The sequence below is a fragment of the Neoarius graeffei genome, chromosome 27 (assembly GCF_027579695.1).
Source record: "Neoarius graeffei isolate fNeoGra1 chromosome 27, fNeoGra1.pri, whole genome shotgun sequence".
Taxonomy (NCBI): domain Eukaryota; kingdom Metazoa; phylum Chordata; class Actinopteri; order Siluriformes; family Ariidae; genus Neoarius; species Neoarius graeffei.
Genome location: NC_083595.1, coordinates 22609247 through 22622058, shown reverse-complemented (window position 1 = coordinate 22622058; position 12812 = coordinate 22609247). Strand labels below are relative to the sequence as shown.

Below are 12812 nucleotides of genomic sequence, written 5' to 3'. Positions count from 1 at the left end.
AGTAATTTTTACGATTAAAGTGATTCATATAAGTAGCGGTCTGAGTGAATGACCTTGACATCCGTAACGTCATAGCAGGAAGTCTATTGTTCTCATCACCGTTTCCGCTATACTAAAACACAGCGCTGACTGCAACTCCGATCCTCCATTTTGAGCTAATTTATCGCCATGTCACATAGATGTGTTGCTGCACCTGTCAGCAACACGACAGAAGGTGGATTTACATTGCATTCATGCCCAAGAATGTTCAAAATGCAAAGATTTGGACACATTTTGTGAGAAGTTCATGGGCACATTGGGCGGCTATGGTCTCTGCTCTGCACATTTTACTGAAGAGTGGTACGAAACCTGCTTTACATTCAATGATAGCTCTATTTAACCCAAAGAGGTTGAAGGGCAAGTCTAGACTATCACCTAATGTACAACCCCAATTCCAAAAAAGTTGGGACAAAGTACAAATTGTAAATAAAAACGGAATGCAATGATGTGGAAGTTTCAAAATTCCATATTTTATTCAGAATAGAACATAGATGACATATCAAATGTTTAAACTGAGAAAATGTATCATTTAAAGAGAAAAATTAGGTGATTTTAAATTTCATGACAACACCACATCTCAAAAAAGTTGGGACAAGGCCATGTTTACCACTGTGAGACATCCCCTTTTCTCTTTACAACAGTCTGTAAACGTCTGGGGACTGAGGAGACAAGTTGCTCAAGTTTAGGGATAGGAATGTTAACCCATTCTTGTCTAATGTAGGATTCTAGTTGCTCAACTGTCTTAGGTCTTTTTTGTCGTATCTTCCATTTTATGATGCGCCAAATGTTTTCTATGGGTGAAAGATCTGGACTGCAGGCTGGCCAATTCAGTACCCGGACCCTTCTTCTACGCAGCCATGATGCTGTAATTGATGCAGTGTGTGGTTTGGCATTGTCATGTTGGAAAATGCAAGGTCTTCCCTGAAAGAGACGTTGTCTGGATGGGAGCATATGTTGCTCTAGAACCTGGATATACCTTTCAGCATTGATGGTGTCTTTCCAGATGTGTAAGCTGCCCATGCCACACGCACTAACGCAACCCCATACCATCAGAGATGCAGGCTTCTGAACTGAGTGCTGATAACAACTTGGGTCGTCCTTCTCCTCTTTAGTCCGAATGACACGGCGTCCCTGATTTCCATAAAGAACTTCAAATTTTGATTCGTCTGACCACAGAACAGTTTTCCACTTTGCCACAGTCCATTTTAAATGAGCCTTGTCCCAGAGAAGACGTCTGCGCTTCTGGATCATGTTTAGATACGGCTTCTTCTTTGAACTATGGAGTTTTAGCTGGCAACGGCAGCTGGCACGGTGAATTGTGTTCACAGATAATGTTCTCTGGAAATATTCCTGAGCCCATTTTGTGATTTCCAATACAGAAGCCTGCCTGTATGTGATGCAGTGCCGTCTAAGGGCCCGAAGATCACGGGCACCCAGTATGGTTTTCCGGCCTTGACCCTTACGCACAGAGATTCTTCCAGATTCTCTGAATCTTTTGATGATATTATGCACTGTAGATGATGATATGTTCAAACTCTTTGCAATTTTACACTGTCGAACTCCTTTCGGATATTGCTCCACTATTTGTCGGCGCAGAATTAGGGGGATTGGTGATCCTCTTCCCATCTTTACTTCTGAGAGCCGCTGCCACTCCAAGATGCTCTTTTTATACCCAGTCATGTTAATGACCTATTGCCAATTGACCTAATGAGTTGCAATTTGGTCCTCCAGCTGTTCCTTTTTTGTCCCTTTAACTTTTCCAGCCTCTTATTGCCCCTGTCCCAACTTTTTTGAGATGTGTTGCTGTCATGAAATTTCAAATGAGCCAATATTTGGCATGAAATTTCAAAATGTCTCACTTTCGACATTTGATATGTTGTCTATGTTCTATTGTGAATACAATATCAGTTTTTGAGATTTGTAAATAATTGCATTCCGTTTTTATTTACAATTTGTACTTTGTCCCAACTTTTTTGGAATCGGGGTTGTAGTTTTCCTCACCTCAACACCTGGATTTAATGCCAGTGTATTATCCCTAGATTGTCTAGCTGTATTTGATAGATGATTCTCTAAGCTATGAATTTTACTAACGTTTGTGCCAATAGCTCTGCTTTGTCTATGTTTGTAACTGCTATTTTATTATTTTGGTTTAACACTGGTATTTCATACCTCCTTCTTATACCACTCATTTGTCTGACCATTCCCCAGACATCTGACAACTGTGTTTCTCTGCCTATGCTATTGCAGTAGTGTTGCCAATATGTACATTTTATTCTAATAGTTCTTTGAACTATTGCTTGTGCTCTTTTATACTGAATTAATGTTTCTAATGAATGAAGTTTCTTTAATTGTCTGAAAGCTCCATTTCTTCTTTTAACAGCTTTTCTACAATTTTCATCCCACCAGGGAACCATCTTCTCTCTGCCTCCTACTGCCTTTGGAATTGTTTCCTCTGCTGTCTGTATGACTGCTGTCACCAACTTATTGTTAAACTAATCTATCTAACTATCAGTAATCTATCTAACTAATCAGTAATATCCCCCCAACCAGTTCTTCGCATCTTATTTTAATTAAAATTTGTCCCAGTTGGCTTTTTTGAAACTCCACCTTGGTATCCCCATTGACATTTTCTGATATACTTCTGTACCAACTTTGATCACTATAGGATAATGATCACTACCGACAGTTGTTTTATTAACCACTTCCCATGTTGTGATACCTGCTATTTCCTGCGATGTTAATGTGAGGTCAATAGACCCCTTCACATGTTTGTAAACAAACCGACCGTTGCCAGGATGCGCACGCAGCCTGGACCCAGAAACAATGGCGCTGCCCATAGACCAGCATTATAAGCTGTCAGATTATGCAAAACAATTGTCGTTACAAGATCGAGAATGCTACATAAATAAGTTAACTCTAACAAGTGAACATCGCCTACCGGATCCGTATTTAATTAAAGAGTGGACGGACGATGTTAGTAAGTTCCCTGGTATACAATGGCCAGATATATACTCGTACCTTATTGACAAAACTTCAGTATACACCCACGAAAAACTTTGTGCCTACAAGTCTTTAGACGCATATGATTATGTTATGTGCGGGCATGTACAACTTGATTAACAATGGGACATTCATATTCATTTTGTTTTAATCAAATTATGCCAGTGATGTGATGGCAATGTTAGCTACAACAACAAATACCAACACTAAACAGCAATTTGCAGGAGGTAATGGCATGAAAGGAATGATAGTGTAAAGAGTGCAGCTAAGAGAAATCAGAGCTGTGTAAAAAGCGAGAGGCAGAGACCAGAGATGAAACTGAACGGGGCGGGAGCTAGGTTAGAGCAGTCAACGTAAGTTGGCATTTAGAGTGAGGGCACACAATTTTACCTTTCCATCCTTGCTTTAAAATTGTGATTTTCGGCATACACAAATAATGATGGCACAAAATCTGGACTGCTTGAGTCAAGCGAGACCTCTCCTACAAACAAAATTGCATGCAAAGCTAAGTTAACATACTAACAGTATTCATTACATTGTGTAACTATGACCCAGCTAATCAGACAAACGTTACCAAAGTATTTTGCTACATCAATAAACGAAGACTAGAAAGAATAAAAAAAGAAAGATTTAATAAATAGCCTGATCTTACCTGTGATGAAGTGGGCGCTGCAAACCTGCGCATTTTTGATGGTGCTTTCATCCCAGTCTACACGTTTGATGGCTTGTGGTCATAGACGTCAATGATTTTTTTGGAATGGGTGAGATCCTGCTGGAATTCTGAACATTTTAACCCCATCACTGTTACGATTCTGACACCCGAAAACACAACAACTAGGCATTTCTGAGTCTTTTTTGGGTCCAGGCTGCGTGCGCAATTTCCGCTTACATATGAATGACGTTTACTGCGAAGGGGTCTATAGTACTTTGTGTTTTGTATACAGTTGTATCTTGTGCCTTTATCATTGTTAACACACACTAATAGTTTCTCATCAATAAAATCTTCTATACTTGAACCATCAGCATCTGTATCCCTACTACCCCACAGTGTACTATGTGCATTAAAGTCCCCACACCATGTTACTTTACCCTGCAGCCCTCCACCAATAATATTTAACATACCTTTAGTCAACCTTTTACATGGGTTATAATAAATAATGATCAATATCACCTCCTGCCCAGATCTTAACTGTTATTGACTCATTTTTCCATTTATTGACTACATTGTACCTCATCCCATTCTGCACAAATGTTACCACCCCTCCACCTTTACCATATTTCCTGTCATTTCTAATAGCAGTGTATCCATGTAGAATAAAATCCCATTTTGGTTTCAGCCATGTTTCCTGTATGCAGATTATGTTTTGTTTATCTTGTAAATTTATTAAGAAATGTTTAAACTCTTGACCATTAGCAATGAGATTTCCTGCATTCCCCTGCAGAATGATCAGTACCATGAATCACCAAGCCTCAGTGCCTGTGAACTGGGGGGCTTCCCCACTTAGCATTCCCTCAACTGCTTCCCAACACAAACCCTTAACTCCTGCACATCTTCCACATCTGTTTTCCTTTGCATATAGCTGCTACGTGCCCGTATTTTTGGCATCTGAAGCACCTCAGTGGCGGGGGAACATAAGGCTTAACATTATAGCACATATAACCTAACTATACTTTAGCTGGCAGCTTTTCCTCATCAATTTTTATCATTACAGCTAAACTATCACACTTCTCCCCGTTTCTTGTCGTTTTCAGTCATTTTGCCTCAATCACTTTGGTCCCTACTATATTATCTTTAATCTGGTCCACTGACGCAGCTATAGGTACCCCTGAAATAACTCCTCGTACAAACTTCTTGTCCTTGCTCAATGTTCCTTGCACTCTTTTATCCTCAATTTTATTCAGTTGATTGGCCCTCCCTTGCTGAGTACTATCTCTGCAAACAACCAAAAGTGCTCCACTTCGTTGTATCTTGACACTCTTTACTTCACCTACCAGTTTGTTTATTGCTTTGGTTAGCTGAATCGGGTTCCACTCACCGAATGACGTTCCTTCCTGAGTTAGTTTAATTATCACTTATACTCTTCAATTTGTTTCCCTGCAGCTACCACGCTTTGATCAGTGTCGGTGTCTTCAACACTCGAATTTTTCCCTAGTTGCTTACACTTCCTTCGTTTCCGACTACTTTTAAAAATTGCAGTACACCAACCTTCGTCTTCCCCGCCACCCTCATCCATTTCTCCTAGTTCACTTCCTGATCCGTCACTACCTTCTGCCATCCTCTGTCCATTCACAATCCAGCGCCTCCACCAGCCTCTGTAACTGCTTCGCGTGCTGAGTAAACAGGCAGGTGAGAGCTGGGCCAGAACAGGGCGGGGTAACAGTGTTGCCCGTTGGTGATTGGTCAGATTTTACACGATGGGCGGGGTCTTGGAGCGCAGTCGCGCTTCGCGGGCTTGTATTTGTGAATTTCACCTGAAGAAGACGTTTGAACTGGGAAAACTAGTACTAAACTGTGGTAGTAAATCAAACACGCGGTCATTTAGCTTCTACACTGCACGTATTTCGCTTGTGCTACTTTTCTGGCGCTAATTAAAAGTATCTGGGCAGAGTTGGCATGGCAGAAGCAAGCGACTATAGCCGAGCCGCTTCGTCCTGGGCAGCAGCAGCTCACAGCCCTACGGACTCGGTGGTGATGGCGCCCGCCCTTGAGGACTTGGTCGAGGAAGAAGACGTGTTTCTGCCCCATGATTCAACTCTAAAAAGCAGGACAGAGGCGACTGGAGGGCAAGAAGACGGGCTGTCGTCTCCGGTGAAGCAGCTGGAGAGCGAGTTTCTTCCTCTTACCATCCGCAAACAGGTGTCTTACAGGTGAGTAGACTGACAACATTGCGTACTAGCGGATGAAACAGGGTGTGAGTCTGTAAAAGACAGAGTGCCTCTAAAGCCACGTGCTCAGAAGTAGAGAAGAATAGCTCGCACCACCCCTGTGGTCTACAGCAACCTGAAATCTTAACTAGACATGAAGCTTGCACAATAAAGCACTAAACAGTATATCTTTGGCAGTATACTGCTGAGGTTACATTATTGTAGTAAATAGTATGTAAATATCATCACAGTAAAAACAATGGACCGTCCTTATACAGGACTCCTGAATCTTTTGTCACTTCCTTCTCATATACACAAGTGCCCTAATATTAGGTTTTATTAGGACATACATTTCAGTAAGTCAGTACCCTACTATTAGATTTTGATCAAATCCACCACAAGTCACATGATCTTACAATGTCCTAGTCGTTTCCTCCTTGTTTATATCAACCTTAACCCCCCCCCCCCCCCCCCCCCCAAAAAAAAAAAAAAAGACAATGTTCAGGGTTTATCTGATATTTTTTTTTAATACAAAAACTTCTTTCAGAACACAGGGTTAAGAATTAAGCACCCTATAGATGATTATATAAAGGGTGGCACTACTTAGTATTTGTTAATGACTGATATTTTATTAGAAGATATCAGCAGTTAGAAAGAACACTGGCGCAATGGCTAAACAGCATGGTTGAATAAAAGTGTGTTCTGTCACACAGTATAGCCTAACAGCTGGAATTTATGATTATCACACAAACATCACCGACAGATTTGTGCAGAAGGAGTATATGTGTACACTGATGCATAAGAGAAACCAACCTATTAGATGAACTATGCAAAAAAAATTACAGAATATCTATTTTCTTTCTCATGTTTAGTGCAGGAATATAACTTCTTGTTGTTTGTGTATAAACAGCTCTGAAAATGAACCACTGCTGCAAACTGTTTACTCATGAACTGCTGGCTACTGAATATAGAAAATACTTTGTCACCACAAATGTAACTTAAACGTGCACATCTTACATTTCAGGAATTAATTGATAAGATTAACATACAATAGTATAACACCAAGGACACTGCTAAAGTGAAAGTTAAATAACAAGTGTGCTAAATTCAGATGACCTTTTCATTTCCATAACAGCAACAGTTTTGACAGAACATTAGCTCATTACCTGGGTCATATGAAGGCTTAGTCATGTAGAGGCAGATGTGACCTCTAATGAGGATATAAGTCTGGGGATAGTCTATCAAAAAGCTTGGCATGGCATTATGGAGAAAATGCGCTCAAACAACACTTTTTTTTTTTTGTTTGTTCTGGCCCCAGTTTTGTGTAGGCTCACTTTAACGTCCAGAGGAGTAACGTTGTACCAGGCATCCGAAATCTTCAAAATGAACATTGGTTTTGCAGAATGTAGTTGTTTCCGGAAACATGGCCCTTTAACTGGTGTCTTATTTGGCTGCTTTTCAACCCTCCTGGGTCCTGGATTACATCCATGGTCTGAAACGCTTGCATAATATTAAGTGCACTTTTTTTCAGTCTCTGCCCATACTTTAAGTTCAACCTTGAGGAGGCTGTGGGTTGGATTAGAAATTTATAACCAAGTTTGTTGCCCACTTCTTTCTCACCTACTCTTAAGCCAGACATCTTCACTAGTACCTCCACAGAGATTATAGCCCCTAGCAACGTACCTGACACTTTTTTTTTTTCTTCATTTCACACTTTGCTTCCAGTTCAGGATTTATTTGATCAAATCACCAAATGTCTCCATTTTTGGCATGTTTGCCAAATCTTTGGTTGTCAGCAGATACTGATACGAATCTGCAATATCTTTAGTGACTCTCTGCAAGCTTTTTTACAGGGTTGTGTAAAACCTTAGCAGTGTGCTTCAAGACATGTTGTGGTCTGTTCATGTATAAGATCAGTGTTTCAGTAAACATCACGTTCTCGGCACTGAATAATTCTGAAGTACATTCAGCCAACCAGTATTGGCTCTGGTACCGATGGATTGGGCTCATATAGAAATCACCGTTTGCATATGTGATTGAGATTATGGGAAACATGAACAAGTTCCATGAGATTTACTGCCAGGTTTATTTTTTTTAAAGCTCTGTAACTACTGGGAAGCAACCAGGTTAAAATCCTGAGTGTGACAGAGCAAATATTTGTCTACAAATTTTCCACGTATGCAGTGCACATATTTTCTGTCCGCGAGGAGAAACTGTATACAACATCATGACCATACACGTTTTTTGTGTTATTCTCTTGAAGGAGATCTTCGTGTATATAGTCTCAAACATTGTCAATCCCCTGAGGGTAAAAATGGAATTATTTTATTTTGCGATAAGCCTGTGTTATATTGATTTTTGCAGAATGGTAAGAAATGATCTCTTGGACTCTGTCTGCTCATGTGCGCTTTATGTAATTATGACTAGGCCTTGTACTCTAAGCAGTGTGCAGAATTGCGAGGGAGCATCACTGTGTGTTTTAGTGATTCTGAGTACGTTCTTATGTAACTGGACGAGAGGGATGCAGGGTGATCCTGGACTTTTTTTGCCATATAAAGATGCAAAGGTTAAGATTGGCACAGATGCTGGCGCTAGGGCAGTCTTTGCCTCTCCATGCCCACTCAAAATCTGGTAGATTGGCTGAGAGCAGGAGGTGGGCATTCAGGAGAGCACAATACCCTGTACTGCCATCAGACTTCCTGCTGATTCACTTACTACAGCTACAGATGAGTCACTGAGAGAACCGGAAAGAATAAGAGTGTGAAGGTGGAGGAGATTGGCCAGAGACAGACTGAAGGGCAACAGATTCGGGGGGGGAATCAATACACAATTTTTAGAGTAGCAGTGGGAAAAAAAGGTCTCGCTTGCTCTTGATGTGAGACACCACCTGGAGCCACATCAGATCACATAATGTTCATCCTACTAATAACTGAGCAGGAGTCAATTAGCAGAACACAATGGATGAAGCTCACCAGCTATCACTCAGCAGCTGAGAAACCATTAGTCAGAGGCACAACGATAAACATGAGATGGAGAAATGATACCAGTGTGTTTGCTCCTCTCATACTGCATTTTAATATAGTGAGGAGTTTTTTTTTTTTTTTTTCCCCCCTCTCCAGCTTAATTTTAGCAGGCATGTGCCAATATAAACATTTCATATCTTTGTTGCTGGTTTATGACACTACCACAGTCTCAGATGTTCTGTTAATCATCAGGTTGTCTGATGTTAGCTATAATTATAAGCACAATTTCTTTCCTCAAAAGTAAAATCATGATTATCACAACTGAATTAATTTATTTCTCTTTATCACACAAAAATATTGTGTTGCCTGTGTGTTACTTCAGATTTATGAATATTTGAACCAGTTAAAAGTGTAATGCTCCGTATGCAAAATGAGACTATAAATATAGAAATTTTGCACAATAATTATAGAAAGTGAAAACATATGAATGGTTGTTGACCAACATGAATTAGGGAATGTATATTACAACCCCAATTCCAAAAAAAGTTGGGACACTGTGTAAACTGTAAATAAAAACAATGTGAAGATTTGAAATCATGGAAACCCTATATTTAATTGAAAATGGTACAAAGACAACTGTGGCAGCGGGGGCGTGGTCAAGCGCCGGTCTGTGACAGGAGGGTGGAGCCAGGGAAGGTGAGTGGCAGAATCGCTTCACCTGACTGTAATTAACCTGTGTTTGTGTGTTTTCCCAGTAACCGCTCCCTATTTAAGGAGGCAGAGAGAGAGGAGAGGGAGCGCAACCCGGGATCAGACGAGTGTGTGTGTGTGTGTGTGTGTGTGTGAATGAATGAATGAGAGTACTTACACTGAAAAGTTGTAAAAATAAATCGCCTTGTCTGCCTCCAAACGTTGTCCTGCCGTCCTCTGTGCTCCACCCACACTTGATACGCGCTACAATGGTGCCGAAACCCGGGATTAAGGTGGAGCACCAACACAACAGCCCCATGGAATCCTCCCCGTTCGCGGACTTGGTCCACGCCCTCGCCACGGCTCAGCAGAGCCAGCACCAGGCACTTGTCACGCTCCAAAAGGAGCAGGAGCGCCGCTTTGAAGCCCTGGTGCTGGCCCAGCAGGAAGATCGAGAGGCGTTCCGGCGTCTCCTCACGTCGGCGGGGTCCACCAGCGCCCCGGCCGTGGGCCCATCTCCCCTCACCTTGACCAAGATGGGCCTGCAGGACGACCCCGAGGCTTTCATCACATTGTTTGAGCAGGTCGCCGACGCCTCAGGGTGGCCGATGGAGCAGCGCACGGCGCGCCTCCTCCCCCTCCTGACGGGAGAGGCGCAGCTGGCCGCACTACAGCTCCCCGCCGACCGCAGGCTGGTCTACGCCGACCTTCGCAGGGCTGTCCTCCAGCGCGTGGGGCGCACGCCGGAGCAGCAGCGCCAGCGCTTCCGCGCGCTGCGGATGGAGGAAGTCGGCAGCCCGTTCGCGTTCGGCCAGCAGCTCCGGGACGCCTGCTGGCGGTGGCTGAGGGCCGAAGATCGCGACGCCGAGGGAATCATCGACCAGGTGGCGCTGGAACAGTTTATCGCCCGCTTACCAGCTGGAACCGCAGAGTGGGTCCAGTGCCACCGCCCGGCGTCGCTGGATCAGGCCGTAGGACTGGCGGAGGATCATCTGGCGGCTGTTCCGGCGGCAGGACAGCGGTCGACATCATCTTCTTTCTCCTCTTCTCTCTCTCTTTCTCCTCCCCCTCCTCCCGTGTCCCGTCCTCACCCCATTCCCCCACCGCGGAGGCGGGGACCGGCTCCACCCCAGCCGGCCCGCCGCACCCGTGGTGCCCTCCCATTTCTCCCTTCTGTGTCTGTCTTCCCCCCCCCCCCCCCTCAGGTGAGTGAGCCCCAGAACACAGCTGCAGAGGGAAGGCCCGGGCCGGTTTGCTGGCGCTGCGGGGAACCGGGCCACCTGCAGCAACAGTGTGCAGCGATGGAAGTGGGGGCGGTGGTGCGGATCCCCGACGCGCCAGAGGCTGCCCTCGATCGGGCCGGAGCGTATCGCATACCGGTAAGTGTACAAGGGGCTACATATCAGGCGTTGGTGGATTCAGGTTGCAATCAGACCTCGATCCGCCAAAGCCTGGTGCAAGACGAGGCATTGGGGGGAGCACAAGGGGTGAAGGTGTTGTGTGTGTGTGTGTGTGTGTGTGCACGGGGATATTCACAGCTACCCGTTGGTGTCGGTCCACATACATTTCAGAGGGGAAAAATTGATAGTGAAGGCGGCGGTTAATCCTCGCCTTACCCACTCTTTGATCTTGGGGACTGATTGGCCGGGATTTCGGGGTTTAATGGTACGCCTAGTAAAGAGTGGGTCCTGCCGGTTAACAGGGGAGGGTCCCGGTGTCGCTTTGGCTGGAGCTGCGGTCGCAGAGCCGTCTACGTCATCTCCGCGACAGAGTGAGGAGCCACCGGCCCCTCCTCTTTCTATTGGGGAATCCCTCGCGGATTTCTCACTGGAACAATCGCGAGACGAGACTCTGCGACACGCGTTTGACCAAGTGAGAGTAATCGATGGTCAGACGCTCCAGCTGGGCGCCACCCCGTCCTTCCCCTATTTTTCCATTTTGAAGGATAGGTTATACCGAGTGACGCAGGACACTCAGACGAAAGAGCGAGTCACCCAATTGTTAATTCCAAAGAGCCGCCGGGAATTGGTATTTCAGGCGGCTCACTTTAATCCCATGGCTGGACACCTCGGGCAGGATAAGACACTCGCCCGGATAATGGCCCGATTCTATTGGCTGGGGATTCGCGGCGACATCCGTAAGTGGTGTACGGCGTGCCGCGAATGCCAGTTAGTAAATCCAGCGGCCATTCTAAAAGCGCCCTTGCGCCCCCTACCATTAATCGAGACCCCGTTCGAAAGAATTGGGATGGATCTCGTCGGGCCATTAGATCGGTCAACACGAGGGTACCGCTTTATATTGGTTCTGGTGGACTATGCAACGCGATACCCGGAAGCGGTGCCTCTTCGCAATATCTCAGCACGCAGTATTGCGGAGGCCCTCTTCCACGTCATCTCCCGGGTTGGAATCCCGAAAGAGATTCTGACTGACCAAGGCACCTCGTTTATGTCACGAACACTGAGCGAACTGTATGGGCTACTGGGTATTAAGCCGATCCGCACCAGCGTTTATCACCCACAGACGGACGGTTTAGTTGAACGGTTCAATCGCACCCTCAAGAATATTATCAAAAAATTCGTAAGTGAGGACGCACGTAACTGGGATAAGTGGCTCGAACCCTTGTTGTTTGCAGTGCGAGAGGTCCCCCAAGCCTCCACGGGGTTCTCCCCGTTTGAATTATTATATGGGCGTAAGCCGCGTGGCATCTTAGATGTACTGCGGGAAAATTGGGAGGAGGGACCTTCACCGAGCAAAAACGAAATTCAGTACGTTATGGATCTGCGCGCAAAACTCCACACGCTCACCCACCTAACTCAGGAGAATTTGCGGCAGGCCCAGGAACGGCAAGCCCGCCTGTACAACAAGGGCACGCGCCTTAGAGAGTTCACTCCGGGAGATAAGGTACTCGTCCTGTTGCCCACGTCGAGCTCCAAATTAATCGCCAGGTGGCAAGGACCCTTTGAGGTCACATGGTGAGTCGGGGACGTCAACTATGAGGTTAGGCGAACGGACAGGGAGGGGGCACTCCAGATCTACCACCTCAATCTGCTGAAACTCTGGAACGAGGAGGTCCCCGTGGCGTTGGTGTCGGTAGTTCCGGAGAAGGCGGAGCTGGGGCCAGAGGTCCAAAAAGGGTCATTGGCATCACGTACCTCTCCGGTCCCCTGTGGAGACCACCTCTCCCCGACCCAACTCACGGAGGTCGCCCAGTTGCAGGCCGAGTTTTCGTATGTGTTCTCGCCCCTGCCCGGTCGC

General features: G+C 45.1%; 1 protein-coding gene across 1 annotated transcript in view; it reads left to right on the top strand.

Moving 5' to 3' along the window:
• The first annotated feature begins 5483 nt into the window (after positions 1 to 5483).
• The window catches only part of dgkza (diacylglycerol kinase, zeta a), a 502369-nt gene continuing 495040 nt past the window's right edge, over positions 5484 to 12812 (top strand). The window contains exon 1 of the mRNA XM_060911482.1: positions 5484 to 5907. Coding sequence (XP_060767465.1) covers positions 5654 to 5907 — 254 coding nt within the window. The 5' untranslated portion in view covers positions 5484 to 5653. The remainder of the gene's footprint in view (positions 5908 to 12812) is intronic.